Below are 15,975 nucleotides of genomic sequence, written 5' to 3'. Positions count from 1 at the left end.
ATATGTATTTTCTTTGCATTTGATTCAGGACAGGAGGCCCTCCATAGTGCTGCTGCTCATCAGCATCTGCAGCCTTCTTTTGGGAATACGAATACCCATCATTAGCCACCGCTGTCACGCTACCCGGAGACTTGGGCTATACCAGCAACCATTTCACTTTGATCATTACATTTTGGTACAAGATATAAACAGCAAGAATAACAGAATTTGGCTTTAGCAATGTGGAGAAATCTTCAAAGTCTCAGCCCCTAAGGCTGTGCCCATGAATTTATAGTAATTTAATGTCGGATGTCAGGATAATTACATTATAAACATATCTTCAAGATACACAATTTATAAAAGAACCAAGTTTAATAAGAGAAACACTATATATCGGGTTCAAAACTCGTTCTCTGAATGATACAGCGGTAATTCATAGCTATAGTCTCCTCTGTACTGTAGCTTAAATGTTCTGTATGTGCTGTAGCTGTAGCTCTGGATCTTAAATGGTCAAATGCTATAGCTTAAAGGTTACTCTATTGTTTGAACTCCCTTTTGATAAACATGTCTGTCACATGAATAAATGCAAATCTAAATGAAGAGTTATAGATCTCTGCCTACAAAAAAAGCTGTCACCTTTCAGATCCGGTATCACACGACCAAGTGGGGAGACAAAATAAAACGTGGTGCATTTCTAAGCAATAAGGATAACTACATTGTGTAGTGGAATAACACTTGGGAGCACTTAGACTCGGCACAGTAATCCTCACTCCAAAGTGAAAGTGCAAGAGAGATTACTGCGCCGAGTCGAAGTGCTCCCAAGTGTTATTCCACTACACAATGTAGTTTTCCCTCTTACCTGATTAGAAAGGCACCACGTTTTATTTTGTCTCACCATACTTGGTTGTGTGACTACTATTTTAATAGGGAAAACATGGAGGCGTTAGGCCGCTTCTACCTTCATCTCCGTTTGGATCCCAATGAATGAACTGGGCTAGCTAAGTGCCATCAAAGTAGTGGTGCGCGCCAGTCAGGGAGTGCACACATTGAAACGTGAGAGTATGGCTCAACTCGTCTTAGTTAAGAGAATAACATAGTTTAATATGAAAAAACGGTGAAGTGTTCCTTTAAATTGTAACTGTAACTCATATTCTGCATTTTAGCGAGAGAGAGCGAGATGCCTTTTCTCTCAGCATATCTCCTACTCCAGAAACTCTATGGCCCTTTTCGAAACCAGCCCCTACCCCCTCAGTTACAGAGTGCACTCGGGTGGGAATCATCGCAAACATGTACAGACAGATGGTTGAAAAGACATGCTTTATGTGTGCATATTATCTTTAGAAGACTCCTTAAATGGAGTCAGCAGTTGCAAGTCCAAACAGAAATGATTATTCATCTAAATCTTTCCCTCAAGTTCCGCTGACTGCCTGCCCCATAAACAAGCAGTCAAAGTAAACTTTAAAGAAAGTAAACTCCTCAAATTAAGTCAAAATTAACTTATGAAAGAGCACTTACTAGTCAAGTCTCTAACCATACAAAAATAAATCTTAATAGAAGATTAACACTAGGTTAGACTTTTATTTATTCATTTTCAGTGTAATATGGCAGTAGAATGTTAAACTTCCAGTTTTGGATAAATCATGAGGAAAGTCTCCAGTAAAACTGCTCATGAAAGCAGCTTACATAAACAAACCAACAATTTAAATTCCAAATATATTTTATTTATAATTCATTATGAGCAATATATTGAAACCAAAAAAGCATCCTCATCAAGGTGTTGACACTGCTCACTGTAGGGAAGAAAAATAAGTTATATGCACGGACACAGGTACACATTATCAGAAGGGGGGGGGGGGGCATGTTGTACTCTGTCTGGATATATCAATAAACACTAATAATACAATAGAAATACTACTCACCCAGTAGGTCATTTTGGATTAATGTCCTCATTCACTTCATGAGGTGCATGCTTATTGGGGGTGGTGGTATGGTCAAGGTTCATGAAAGGGTAATTCTGAGACAGCACCTGACTCCAGGATTTGCTCTTGGGCTTAGGAAGGTCGGGATTGACATATTCGACGAGGAAAGGTTTAAAGGGATACTTGGAGTAGGCCATCTCATTCACTGGACTCTGCTGCTGCTGATTTTGTGGCGGAAGCTTAGCTGCCGTTGTAGGAGGTGCTTCTGTAGTTGGAGTGGCAGTAGTTTCAGGGGGAGTCTTCACAGGCATTAAAGGGTTGTAGCCCCCATACTGAATGAAGGGAGGCATCCACTGTTGCTGCTGCTGATTCTGTGGAGGAAGCTTAGCTGCTGTTGTAGGTGCTTCTGTAGTTGGAGTGGCAGTAGTTTCAGGTGGAGTCTTCACAGGCATTAAAGGGTTGTAGCCCCCATACTGAATGAAGGGCTGCATCCACTGTTGCTGCTGCTGATTCTGTGGAGGAAGCTTAGCTGCTGTTGTAGGTGCTTCTGTAGTTGGAGTGGCAGTAGTTTCAGGTGGAGTCTTCACAGGCATTAAAGGGTTGTAGCCCCCATAATGAATGAAGGGAGGCATCCACTGTTGCTGCTGCTGATTCTGTGGCGGAAGCTTAGCTGCCGTTGTAGGAGGTGCTTCTGTAGTTGGAGTGGCAGTAGTTTCAGGGGGAGTCTTCACAGGCATTAAAGGGTTGTAGCCCCCATACTGAATGAAGGGCTGCATCCACTGTTGCTGCTGCTGATTCTGTGGAGGAAGCTTAGCTGCTGTTGTAGGTGCTTCTGTAGTTGGAGTGGCAGTAGTTTCAGGTGGAGTCTTCACAGGCATTAAAGGGTTGTAGCCCCCATAATGAATGAAGGGAGGCATCCACTGTTGCTGCTGCTGATTCTGTGGAGGAAGCTTAGCTGCCGTTGTAGGAGGTGCTTCTGTAGTTGGAGTGGCAGTAGTTTCAGGTGGAGTCTTCACAGGCATTAAAGGGTTGTAGCCCCCATAATGAATGAAGGGAGGCATCCACTGTTGCTGCTGCTGATTCTGTGGAGGAAGCTTAGCTGCCGTTGTAGGAGGTGCTTCTGTAGTTGGAGTGGCAGTAGTTTCAGGGGGAGTCTTCACAGGCATTAAAGGGTTGTAGCCCCCATAATGAATGAAGGGAGGCATCCACTGTTGCTGCTGCTGATTCTGTGGAGGAAGCTTAGCTGCCGTTGTAGGTGCTTTTGTAGTTGGAGTGGCAGTAGTTTCAGGTGGAGTCTTCACAGGCATTAAAGGGTTGTAGCCCCCATAATGAATGAAGGGAGGCATCCACTGTTGCTGCTGCTGATTCTGTGGAGGAAGCTTAGCTGCCGTTGTAGGTGCTTCTGTAGTTGGAGTGGCAGTAGTTTCAGGTGGAGTCTTCACAGGCATTAAAGGGTTGTAGCCCCCATAATGAATGAAGGGAGGCATCCACTGTTGCTGCTGCTGATTCTGTGGAGGAAGCTTAGCTGCCGTTGTAGGAGGTGCTTCTGTAGTTGGAGTGGCAGTAGTTTCAGGTGGAGTCTTCACAGGCATTAAAGGGTTGTAGCCCCCATAATGAATGAAGGGAGGCATCCACTGCTGCTGCTGATTCTGTGGAGGAAGCTTAGCTGCCGTTGTAGGAGGTGCTTCTGTAGATGGAGTGGCAGTAGTTTCAGGTGGAGTCTTCACAGGCATTAAAGGATTGTAGCCCCCATAATGAATGAAGGGAGGCATCCACTGTTGCTGCTGCTGATTCTGTGGAGGAAGCTTAGCTGATGTTGTAGAAGGTGCTTCTGTAGTTGGAGTGGCAGTAGTTTCAGGGGGAGTCTTCACAGGCATTAAAGGGTTGTAGCCTCCATAGTGAAAGAGGGGATGCATCCACTGCTGCTGATTCTGTGGAGGAAGCTTAGCTGCCGTTGTAGGAGGTGCTTCTGTAGTTGGAGTGGCAGTAGTTTCAGGGGGAGTCTTCACAGGCATTAAAGGGCTGTAGCCTCCATAGTAAAAGAGGGGGTGCATCCACTGCTGCTGTATCCACGGTTGCTGCTGCTGATTCTGTGGAGGAAGCTTGGCAGCTGTAGAAGGTGCTTCTGCAGTGGTGGATAATGTGGATTGAGGGGTAGTTTCCCCAGGCGATGCAGAAACTTGGTCTGAGTTTGATATAGGGCAAGAGAGGGTTACTGGATTGCCGCGCCACAACATCTGCAGCAAGTGGCTATTGCCCTGGAGGAAGATATAAAATAATGAAGTCATATTGCTCAACAGAACTGAAACATGTCAAGATGCTAAATAATTACTTCCAGGGTCATTTTGCCCAGGTCCAGGGACCATTCCGGTTTGAGACCCTTGCTACAGTAGGGCCACTACTTGACTACTATGCTCACATACGCACTCCAGTGGTGCAGTCACAAGCTGCAAAAGCTCGTCTGACATTTAAAAGAGAACTCACAGAATATAAGTCAACATGTTGGTGATAAACATTGTAAACAAATTAATCTATAAATAATAATGAAAGCATAACTGTCCACATGCCCGGCCACAGTGAAATGTGTTTCAGAGTCCAGCCACGTTCGATTACATCATTGGCCGCGTTTACATGATGTTTTTTAATTCCGAATTAGTTTATTTACGTAATATCCCTTCATTCAGATGCAGAAGACAAGAAGCAGAAATATAGTATTAGCGATTCTTTTCCTCTTGCGGTTGTGGGCTGCGCTGTTACACACCACTACACAGCAACATACGACCAGAGAATGTCTAATAAGGGGAGAACGACCACTCGCTGAATACTTCCGCATGGTACTGCATCTAGAGGGCGGTCGCGAGCAAGTGGAGAATGTGGAGATGAATGGAGTTTCTCCTAAAATCCACTTTTCTCTGGATATAATTTTGTATAGTGCGTGTGAAAGGAGGGTCAAGGAAAATACACACGGCTGAGTATTAGATTTTTTAAGTCCCTTGATTGCTCTAAAAAGCCTTTCAAACGTGTCACTGACGTCATTCATTAGCAGGGCGCTAGTGTGTTATGGGCAACAACGACCAAGCCTGTGAGAAACCAAAGGGCCATAAGTAATTGTTCATTCAACTTTCGACCTATAACCCATATTGAGCTTGCAGAAACTAAAATCAAATCTTCGATTTTTGAATGGCAATCAGGTGAAACAGACCAATTTAGCTGTCTAGCCCCATAGACCTCCATTGTTTGATCACTTGCTCGTGATCGCCCCTAGTGGAACTGCAACTGGAACTGCAGGTACAATGGAGTTAATGGCGAGTGGACCAGCTCTCCATAAATGGGCTCTGATACGACCAAGAAAGCAAAAACTAAGTAACAGGAACACACTAATAGGCAGGAGTAAATCCATAGCAATCCATAGTAAACTAAGGAGTGAGGCTGCCAATATGGCGGTGCCCACAACGTTTTTTAAGTCATGATCCCAAGCCCTATTCCGAATTGGTGTTTACATGGAACAAACGTTAATTCCGCTTTATTGTATTCCACTGAACGTCTGGGGGTCGGGAAATTGGACAGGTGGCGCATGAACGTAGCCTAATTAAGGTCTACCGTAAGAAAACAAACTCTAGCTGGCTAGCGGCTTTTTTTTATCATCTCGGGTTAATGTTACAGCATGGTCAATAACAATGAAAACGGTTTTCGCAGTCATTCTGACAATAGGCCTACTATTTAACCATCAGCTCGAGAATATCATCAAGCTTCACGTTTGCTAGCTGAGGAGGAGAAGAAGTGTCGGGAGAAGGGGGGAATAAGACAGAGCCGAATTTGCAATGAAACGAGCATGCGCTTCTTCCTCCTCGTGCGAGCATTGAAACGGAATAAAGGGTTTACATGATCAAGCAATTAGTTAATTCCGCTTTAACATCGGAATAAACCACCCACTTACTTCGGCATTAAGTTTAATTCTGAATAAACATTTTCATGTGGAATAAGCGTTTACATGGTCTTTTTTTTAAAGCGGAATTAAGTTTTATTCGGAATTAAGTTAGTTTATTCGGAATTACAGCTCTCATGTAAACGTAGAAATTGTCATGATCGAGAACGCCTCTTGAAATACTCGCAAAGTACTTATCACACAGACATCACAGTGTCAGTTTTTAAATTATGCTTGACATGAATTGCTGTGATACAGTTCATGAGAAAATAGCCAGATACCAACTCTCAAAGATGGGAGCTTTTTTGTAGGCAAACTCCAGAGGTCTATTAACTTAGAATTGGCAAGACACGCGATCAAATCACATCAGTGTTTCCCATACATTGACTTAAGCCCTATTCGCACGGGATTAGTATTACTGTGGACCTTTGGTGATTTGTGATAATTGCGGAGGATGCCTGAGATCTTAGGCCCGTGCGAATGTGCCATGTCTGTAATTTGTAAAGTAAAAATTCCGCCGCAAATTACCTACTGTATTTCGCCAAACACAGACGTCCGGTGATAATACTAATCCCGTGCGAATCTGCATCTCAGTGATTGCTGTTGCAATTGCCTATCTTTTCTACTTTCTGCGTTGTTTTCGGATGTTAGACTACGACATATCCGGGTGTAATGTCAGTGAAAATAGGGTCATTTACAGACTTTGCTTATCCCGTGCGAATGCGCTGCAAGTAACACAGAGGTGGGGCGGTAATTTGAAAATTACCGAAGGTCCACAGGTAATACTAATCCCGTGCGAATAGGGCTTTATTTGTGGCGGCCCACCACAATATCAACACTGACCACCACACAATGATTTTATGTTGTACTACTTAAACTAGATGAACTCCTTTCATTGTAGAGCTATGCACAGTCACCTTTGTGCAGCCTCTCTGTCCCTCAACAAACATGCATGCACGTTTAAATACATTAAAAAAATCCAGCCAGGATTATTGTTGTTGACGATTGGCTAAATCGCAATTAATCCAGTAAGCATCACAAGCACACTACCACCACAAATAGAATTAAATTCTGTGGGAAACACTGCACATGCTTCATACAGATCTGCGTACATCTCCACACCCATTAGTCCCGGGAGAATATCACATTCAGACATGAAGCAAAAATGCGGAATTTATACGGCCAGCTGCATCCAATTTAGAATTAGTCAATTGGCATTAGGTTCGCTGGGCAGATAATGATGCCTTATAATAAATGTGGCCACGCTGTTCATGCCTGACAATGGAAGTGTTTTTACACCGGGAGCATGGACGATTCAAAAAGAGGTGCTATAGCCTTGCTGCACTGTCAGCAGTGTGTTAGAGGGGTGGAACTGTTCAGTGACATTAGGGCGCTCTAAATACACTTAAATATACTTTCCTTTATCATCACTAAAGGTGCGGAATTGTGTGAAATTTACAGAAAATTCTGTGAAAATTACAGAAACGCATGTCTGTCTGAAAACACCTATAGTTGCGCTTTGATACCACAGGTGTTGCGCAGAATTCTGTGACCTTCACATCATTGAAGGCAGGAAGTCCAACATTGAAATCCGTATTTCTCCCATCTCAAGGCAAACTGAGGGAATGATGCACGACCATTCAAAAACATGACTGGTTTTCTAAAGATACAAAGCTTAATGCTAATCGGTGAAGTGTCCCTTTAAGCTCTTGATTTTGTTGTTGATTAATGGAATCTGTGGGCTAAATTACATATGGTGTGACTTCATTAAAGCCATATTGCCTACCTGTTTTATAACATCACAACCCTCAAAAGGGGCATCAAACACAATGCCCACCAAAGTCCTGGTCACAGAGTAGCCACAGTCATCTGGCAGCTGGTTTAGCAAGAGAGGTTGGCCACCTGTTGAATAGAATTAAGAAAACAAGGTCTTGAAATTGGAAACTAAAAGGTCCCAGGTAACACATCCACCTGTGGCCTGTGTGGGTTGGTTGTGGGCGGACAAGTGGGCCCCCCTCTGATTTTGTCCATGGGCTCCATGATGGCCCTAATTGAGTTAGAACAGTTGGGCTGCTAATGGGCCCTTTATGGGCTCTGGGTACCACAGGATTCACCCATCTATAGGGCCTGCAGGAATTTGCAGGCATTCAGATTTACTTAGTATTGTAACATCAATGTTAATGGGAAGTCATTTTGAGATTAAAGACTTCAATTTGGCATGGAACTACTGACTTTGTGTATGCTCAATACCCAACACACAATGAACAAAGCATGGTTCATTTCAAAACATAACATACCCAACATCCAACAGTACAACTCCACATTTTTTTTTATCGTGTAGTAGGTTGTAGACAGAAATAAATAAAAATAAATAAATAAATAAAAATGATCCTGTATTTCTTCTTACCTCTATCTAACTGGAGTGAAGAGCACCCAGGGCCTTGTGCCGAGAACTTCATGAGGTCGTCCGTACATGCCACAGTTGGTCGCATACTATCCCAGGCTTCTTTAGAAAACCTGAAGTTATCAGTGCTGCCCACCAGGCCCGGACGTGGATCGTCGGCTTGAATGTTATCGGAGCCATCATGTGCAGGGTTTTCTCCAACATACCGTCGCACATATTCCGGAGTTCGAAACAGTGAAATAGCTCTTCCGCCGAAAGTAATTGTGCCAGCGCGAACATCATCGGACTTTTTGTCACGACGTGTGTCGTGTTTGCGCACTACTCCGAGGCTTGTACCGCATGTTTGACTGATGTAAACAAATGCAAGACACAGACATAAAACAACATCTCTGTTTGGGTTAAGCGTCATTTCTGCAAAAGCGGTAGCTACAACCAGGGAGCTGCACCAACGTTTGTCTCACGGATCAGTAGGCCTATAAAGCTGGTTATTGTCCAACAATTAACACAAGTGAGACCAGCGGCCATACCTTTAATCAGGTTATAAAGACGATGATCACTTAGTTGTTAGCAGCTGAACAATTACGCTGATCTAATGGGCTACACCGACCAAGTGGTTGGACATGCGAAACACATGGTAGGCATCGTTCATAAATGCAGTCTGACACGCTGGACGTGATATGTATTGCCAAAAGTATTCGCTCACCTGCCTTGACTCATAGGCCTAATGCACTTCAGTCACATCCCATTCTTAACCCATAGGGTTTAATTATCAGTTTTTCTCAGTCGCTTTGGTACATTTCTCAGATCAGAATTGAAATTCTCAAAACTACCTGTTCAATCTTCAGATCATTGTGTCACTTGTGCACATCAAAAAAGCAGCTTCTCATTCCTTTGATCAAGGTGCAAATGTTTTGGTACATCCATGCAAATTATCATGCACAATTCTCGGCTAAATAGTCTCACCCCCACAACATTTAGGCAGTAGTTCATAGTAGAAGTCTTTACATGCAAAATGGTTGAACATATATGAGAATTTGTGGCCCAAAAGACAGGAACATCAGGAGGTGTAGAAAGACTACACTGTAATTCCTACAACACCGCATTCACAATTTTCCCTATAAGGAGATTGTCCTATGGACAAATTCTTCTTTATTTCATTTTTTTCCCTTTAGGCCTATATGTGCTGTCTTTTCCTGTCTGTATCACAATGACAGGGTCTGTCAACAAATTAGGCTACAGTAAAAAAAAACAATAAAAGCGTAAATGAGAATATTGTCGATCAAACTGCACTAAGTTGTAACCTACAATTTACAAAGAATGTCATAAAAATGTAGCCATAGTTTACATCAGAACATCCCTCCTACACTGTTATACTGACAACATGACTAAGCCATTTGACTGTCTTATCCATACACAATGACACAAGGACTTGTCATTCTGATGCACTGACATGTTCATTGACACAAATATTTAGTTTTGAGAGAAGGATTTTGAGCAAGAAACTGGCTTTTGCAGGTAATCCATGGTGTTTTGCTATATTTGAACGAACAGTTTTGAGAAATGCACTTACTGTTTAGAAAATTTGAGAAATGTACCAAAGTGACTGAGAAAAACTGTAAATAATATGACGTTGGTCCACCCTTTGCAGCTTCAACTCTTCTGAAGGCTTTCCACAAGGTTTAAGAGTGTGTTTATGGGAATTTTGACCAGTCAGAAACGCATTTGTGAGGTCACACACTGATGTCGGGTGAGGACACTGGCTCTTATTCATTCCAAAGCAGTTCTATTGGGTTGAGGTCAGGATTCTGTGCAGGCCAGTCAAGTTCATCCACACCAAACTCTTGCCATCCTCTCTCAACATCCCTCCTCGGTCCTCGATGCTCGGTCCGTTCCCACTGATCTATAATTAGCACTGGATATCATTCTTTATCTAGGCCTAGATCAGTGGGAACGAGGACCGAGGAAGGAAGGGAGGACATATAAAAGACGAATGAGAGGCATCCCCGGTCTTTATAGACCTTGCTTGGTGCACAGTCATGTTGGAACAGGAAGGGGCCATCCGCGAGCTGCGCTTAGTTCCAGTGAAAGGAACTCTGATACCCCCTTTCCACCGCCACGAACCAGGTGCTGGTTCCGGGCTGGTGCTAGTGCCAGTTCGGTGCTGGTGCTACCTGCCGATTATTCAAGAACCAGCTCGCTTTTCCACAGACTGAGTTCCAGAGTAGTGCTGCGTCGCTATGTCACTGTTTACGTGCGCTTTTGTATCCAAAAACAACCAGTAGAAATGGAGATGTGGTGGAAAAACTTATTACGATTAACTTTGAGCACAAAAAGCTCAAATGTCGAGACAGTTCAACTGTATCACTGTAGCCTATCCATTTGTGGAATAAAACCGGACGTGCCCTATGTTGCATGTGTATTTATTGCAGTCGCTAGAAAAGCATGTTAGCCAACATTAGCACTTGATTAGCACCCGTTGTTATGGTTATGACCATGCTACGCTGTTTTTTTTGCTGCTAACGTTAGCCTGACCAGAAACATCACCGCAGTTATATCAGCATGCTAGGTTGCCATGTTTTGGTCAACAAGCTAACAAGCTAACTTTACCGTTCGGGAGCTTACAGCAACCTGCAATGATCTGTGTGTCCGGGACACATTTGTGTCGCATATAAACAATAAACCGTTTCAAAATTGGCCATTAAAAGTGGTCAAGAAACCTTTATTCACATTGAATATTTCCAGTTACGACCCCCGGAGCTGCCGCCATTGTTTTCAGATTTGTTTGTTACTCCTGCCTCTGTGGACAAGCTTCTGATTTGCTGAAATCCCACTCACAACACCTGACATAACTGGTTCTTATCTCTGGTCCAGCTCAAATTTGGTGCTGAGTTGTAGTGCGTTCATGCACCTCGGACCTTCGGAAATTTCTGACCTCCGATAGCGGAAAAATGACATGAACGCTAGGTCGGGTTGGATTTTTTGCTCGGAGACTCGTGCGGAAGTTTTGTGCCCCGAGGAGTCCGACTTGACGTCACTATCATATTCTCCAACCACGACGGCCTCCCTTGCAACAACACAAGAGGTGAATTTCACTGTCATTACGAATAGGCAAGGTAATTTGTCACTAAATTAACACAGACAGAAACACTCGCCCAAGACATTTTCCTTCTTGCTCAACCATACTAAGCAGTTGTAATAACGTATTTATGTGTTTCCTGTATTTAATTTTCGAACTGATCTCATGAACACAATTTTTTCGGAGGTCGGGACTTTTTAAAGGCAGGTCCTCCGAGGTTCCGAGCTGCATGAACGCAGTATTGGAACCAGTTTTCTTGGCCCAGAGCCAGGTTATTTTGTGTGGAAAAGCAAAGAACCGGTTCCAGACTTGGCACTGGCTCCGAACCAGCACCAAAACCGCGTCGGTGGAAAAGGGGTATGAGTGCTTCTGCATTAACCAAGAGGTCTTTGTGGAAGCCCGTTTCCGCCACTTGGGGGAGAAAAACGTCCAGATAGGCCTACTAAGTCAAAAATATGAAATACAAAAAGTAATCTCAGAATTTTGACTTTTAAAAAATGTATTTATTTATTCATCTCACAATTATTACTTTAAATCTCAAAACTAGAAATGCAATTCCAAGGAATTACCAGTGCATGAAAATGCAAAAAAATGTAGATATGGCTACTAAGGTGTAGCTAGGGTAAACATGGTGGTTGCATAGTTTAAAGAGAGTTGATGGTGTTAAGGTAGACATTTTAAAGCTTAAACATTCCTGTTCTAACTTAACTAATGATTTCTAACAGGTATTCTAAAATGTTGACTATGCTAACAATGCTAACCAGGTTGATAAGTTAACTTAGCTGATGATTTCTAGCAGTAATGTTAAAAATGCTAACTATGCTAACATTGCTAACTATCTTAACAATGCTAACCATGTTGATTAGCTAACTTAGCTAATCATTTTAGCAGTTGTGTTAAAAATGCTAACTATGTTAATAATGCTAACAATGCTAACTATGCTAACAATGCTAACCAGGTTGATTAGCTAACTTAGCTAATCATTTTTAGCAGTTATGCTAAAAATGCTAACAATGCTAACCATGCTAACAATGCTAACTTGCTAGTGAGGACTTTTATTTTGAAACAGTAGTTGCTAGGGTATCCATGGTGCCCACTATCAGGAATAAAGAAGTTACTGTAGTATAATCATGTTGGTTGCTATGGAAACTGTCAAAAACGCTTAGTTTTAATGGTTGCTATGTTGGTTGCTAGGTACATGGAGGTTTCATTTAGTTGACTGGAGGCATAGTTGATGATAACTGACAGTTGGAATGGTTGAACAGTTAAATAGTTGAGTAGTTTCAGTGGTTAAATGATTTAATAGTGTATTATTGCAGTGAGGACTTTTATTTTGAAACAGTTGTGGAAAGAGGAAACAGTTAACAGGATATGTAGTCTTCACAGAGAGATTGTATGCTTAAAGCCTGAGAGAGAGATGGCTGCTGCAGGTGGTGCTGGCCACCTGGCATAAGATTCTAATTGCTCAACGACCCGATTGTGATGTCATAGAGGCCAATGTTAAGTCTATGGGGAAATTTTGAATAGTTTTTATTTAATAGTTAAAAAAGTATAAAAGTTACAAAGTTGAAAAGTCATAGCAACCCGATCCATTAGAATACCTACGTTACAGAGTTTGAATGAAGTTTCTAAGTTAAACGGTTGAAGAGAAATTGCGGTTAGAAAAATCGATCAGCGGAATAATAATAAGAAGCCTAGGAAGAACAGTACAGTGCATTTGCATGCACTGTAATTATATATTATACCTTATAACTTTGTATCTGATAATTATGAGATATAGTTTATGGGCACCCCCCACCCCCCAAGATTAAACTTCATGGGTATTTTCTTGTAGCCCTGGCCAAAGTTTAAGAAAAATCATGTTAACAGGAAATCAACTCATTCCCACTATGCATGGCAGACCACTTTTTAACGTGTGCCGCGTGGTAAAAAATACAGATTTTAAGACATAAGGGAAAATTAAATTGCCCATAGCATCTGCATGGTAAATATGAATTATTATACATCATTATGAAGCCTTTGAATAGTTTTATAATAATAAAAGGGTTTAATATGCATTTAGTGAGCAATAATCCATATAATGACCTTGTAATTGCAGCCAAATAGGAAATATTCATAAAATACAATATGGCCAATGGGCATGGCAAGGAGAGATCCACATTATTCCCTCAATACTAAAGTCACAGTGGTACTTTCTTGTAACCCTGGGGTGCGTTTCCCGATAACGATGGATAGACACTCTTACGAGGGTTTTCTACGATTCATCTTAAGATCGATCGTTAGGATTTGCCTACTGTTTCCCGAACATGCTCGTAGCGTGAACGCGCGTGCACTGCTCTTAAGATGCTCTTTCGGGAAGCATCATAAGCCTACGATGATCGTAAAGTCCCTCTTACGACCGTCTTAAGGTTTGCCGACTGTTTCCCGAAACCATCGTAACTTAAAAGCATCGTGAAAACACTCGTAGATCTACGAGTGATCCAGAGTTCTCGTTACTGACTAAGTAGGATATGCAGGGGTATTACAACTAAGAATATAATGATCCAACTTACGTTACCATTCTTTATTGTATTTACTTGTGATGATTCAGATTTTAGCGTGCAAAATAGCATTCATTCAATGGACATAATGATGTTATTAAAACCGGACAAGAATATGAAATGAGACGTTGCCAGAAAAGTTTGCCATTATCTTTTTGTGTAGCCTTTTATTTTTCTATTTTTTATTAGGCTTATGAGGTAGAAACAGAGAAAGGAATATGTGACTATAGTCTGTGCTGCGTCAAAATATAAGCCTAGGCTATGTTATTTAAGCCTACACATTTCCTAATTTTCTTATCAACCTCTTTATTCAAACGTCTGCTTAAGTGACACCTCGAAACATTATTGCACAGGCAGCACACCGTGCTCTCACAAGTAGGTTAGCAAAGAACTTGCATAAACGATGTAGGAGTAAGCTAGCCGAAGCCTGTTATATATCTTCCAACAAACATAAAAACGGGGCAACAATCTAATGTTGAATAATAAAAAGTATGTATGCGTGTGGTATATGACCTAGGCTAATTGGAATGCTTACATGCAGATGTCAAAGGTTTTCTATTTTCGTATTGATGCTAATTAATGTATAGATCCGAAGTTCAGACGTTGGCTTAGCTGTGACGTGCAGTCACCTGACATCATAATCAAATTAGGGGATATTTCAGAACTTTTATCGTGGACAGCTCCCTTAAAGGCCATCGCCCACCAGAAGCGTACGCGGCGCGCCGCGCCACGAAAAAACTTAGAATTCTATTGTTTTCAATGGAGCATCGCCCACTGGAAACGTCTGCCGCGCAGCAGCCGCACAGAGATAGAAAACTATTCTAAAATCCTGCGCGGCAAGCCCAGACCGCCGAACACCGCTGAACGCCGTTTCTGGTGGGCGTTGGGCTTAAGAGCATCTTAAGAGCAGTGCACGCGCGTTCACGCTACGAGCATGTTCGGGAAACAGGCGGCAAATCCTAACGATCGATCTTAAGATGAATCGTAGAAAACCCTCGTAAGAGTGTCTATCCATCGTTATCGGGAAACGCACCCCTGGTCCTAAAGTTTAAGAAAAATCCTGTTAACAGGAAATCAACTCATTCCCACTATGCATGGCAGACCACTTTTTAACGTGTGCTGCACGGTAAAAAATACCGATTTTAGGTCATAGGGAAACTTAAATTGCCCATAGCATCATAGAGTGGTCAATATGAACATATTATACATTATTATGAAGCTTTTGAATAATTCCATAATGATAAAATATGCATTAAATATGCATCTAGTGAGAAATAATCCATATAATGACCTTGTAATTGTAGTAGTTTTTTTCCCTGTAGTGGCGGAAATGGGCTTCCATATTTTGGACAATTCCATGCTCCCTACTTTGTGGTAACAGCTCGGGGATGGCTCCTTCCTGTTCCAACATGACTGTGCAAGGTTCATAAAGACATGGATGACAGAGTTTGGTATGGATGCACTTAGCCTATACACAGAGTCCTGAACTCAACCCAATAGAACACCTTTGGGATGAATTAGAGTGGAGACTGAGAGCCAGTCTCCTTGTCCAACATCAGTGTGACCTCACAAATGCACATCTGAAAGAATATTCAAACATTCCCATAAACACACTCCTAAAACCTTGTGGAAAGCCTTCCAGAGTTGAAGTTATAGCTGCAAAGGGTGGACTAACGTCATATTAAACCCTAAGAACGGGATGTCACGAGTTCATATGTGGAAGTTCAAGGCAGCTGAGCAAATACTTTCGGCAATGTAGTGTATTATCTGTCCGGACCTTCAGTGTATTACTTGGGCCAATTTGAAATGCGAATTTGAGATTCGCAAAATATATACAGTATATATTTTAAATATATATATTGTTGTATTTTTTCCTTGTATTGCACAACGTACTGTATGTGTGTGTGTATGTACGCGCGCGCTACTGTTGGTCTTTGTATGGTGTTTGGTGCATGGTTTTACTCATGCATGTGCGCTAATTTAACAACTTGAGCCTGTTTCTGTTTATCTAGATGCCACCCTTGAATTAATCAGTGCCCCACTAGGGCCACCCTTGTTAAAAATCTCTAGAATTGCCACTGGCTGTTTGTGTGTGTATACAGATACACCAGACTATACTGTATGCAAACACA

General features: G+C 42.0%; 1 protein-coding gene across 1 annotated transcript; it reads right to left on the bottom strand.

Annotated features, from left to right (window-relative positions):
• Positions 1–1,678: 1,678 nt before the first annotated feature.
• On the bottom strand, positions 1,679–8,728 carry LOC134062155 (uncharacterized). The gene is made up of 4 exons (XM_062518075.1): positions 8,231–8,728; positions 7,610–7,725; positions 1,899–4,156; positions 1,679–1,769 (listed from the first exon to the last, which is right to left on the bottom strand). The coding sequence occupies exons 1-3, from the start codon at positions 8,634–8,636 to the stop codon at positions 1,907–1,909; spliced, it is 2,772 nt and encodes a 923-aa protein (XP_062374059.1). The 5' UTR covers positions 8,637–8,728; the 3' UTR covers positions 1,679–1,769; positions 1,899–1,906.
• Positions 8,729–15,975: the final 7,247 nt, after the last annotated feature.

This window comes from Sardina pilchardus, chromosome 2 (genome assembly GCF_963854185.1).
Source record: "Sardina pilchardus chromosome 2, fSarPil1.1, whole genome shotgun sequence".
In the NCBI taxonomy this organism is placed as follows: Eukaryota; Metazoa; Chordata; class Actinopteri; order Clupeiformes; family Clupeidae; genus Sardina; species Sardina pilchardus.
The sequence above is the reverse complement of the archived record's forward strand: the minus strand, read 5'-3'. Positions and strand labels throughout refer to the sequence as shown.

Coding starts and splice junctions, on each gene's coding strand:
- LOC134062155 (XM_062518075.1), bottom strand. CDS start 8,636: ATGACGCTTAACCCAAACAGAGATGTTGTTTTATGTCTGTGTCTTGCA. Junction 7,726..8,230: donor TTCACTCCAGTTAGATAGAG/GTAAGAAGAAAT, acceptor TCTATTCAACAG/GTGGCCAACCTCTCTTGCTA. Junction 4,157..7,609: donor GTTGTGATGTTATAAAACAG/GTAGGCAATATG, acceptor ATCTTCCTCCAG/GGCAATAGCCACTTGCTGCA.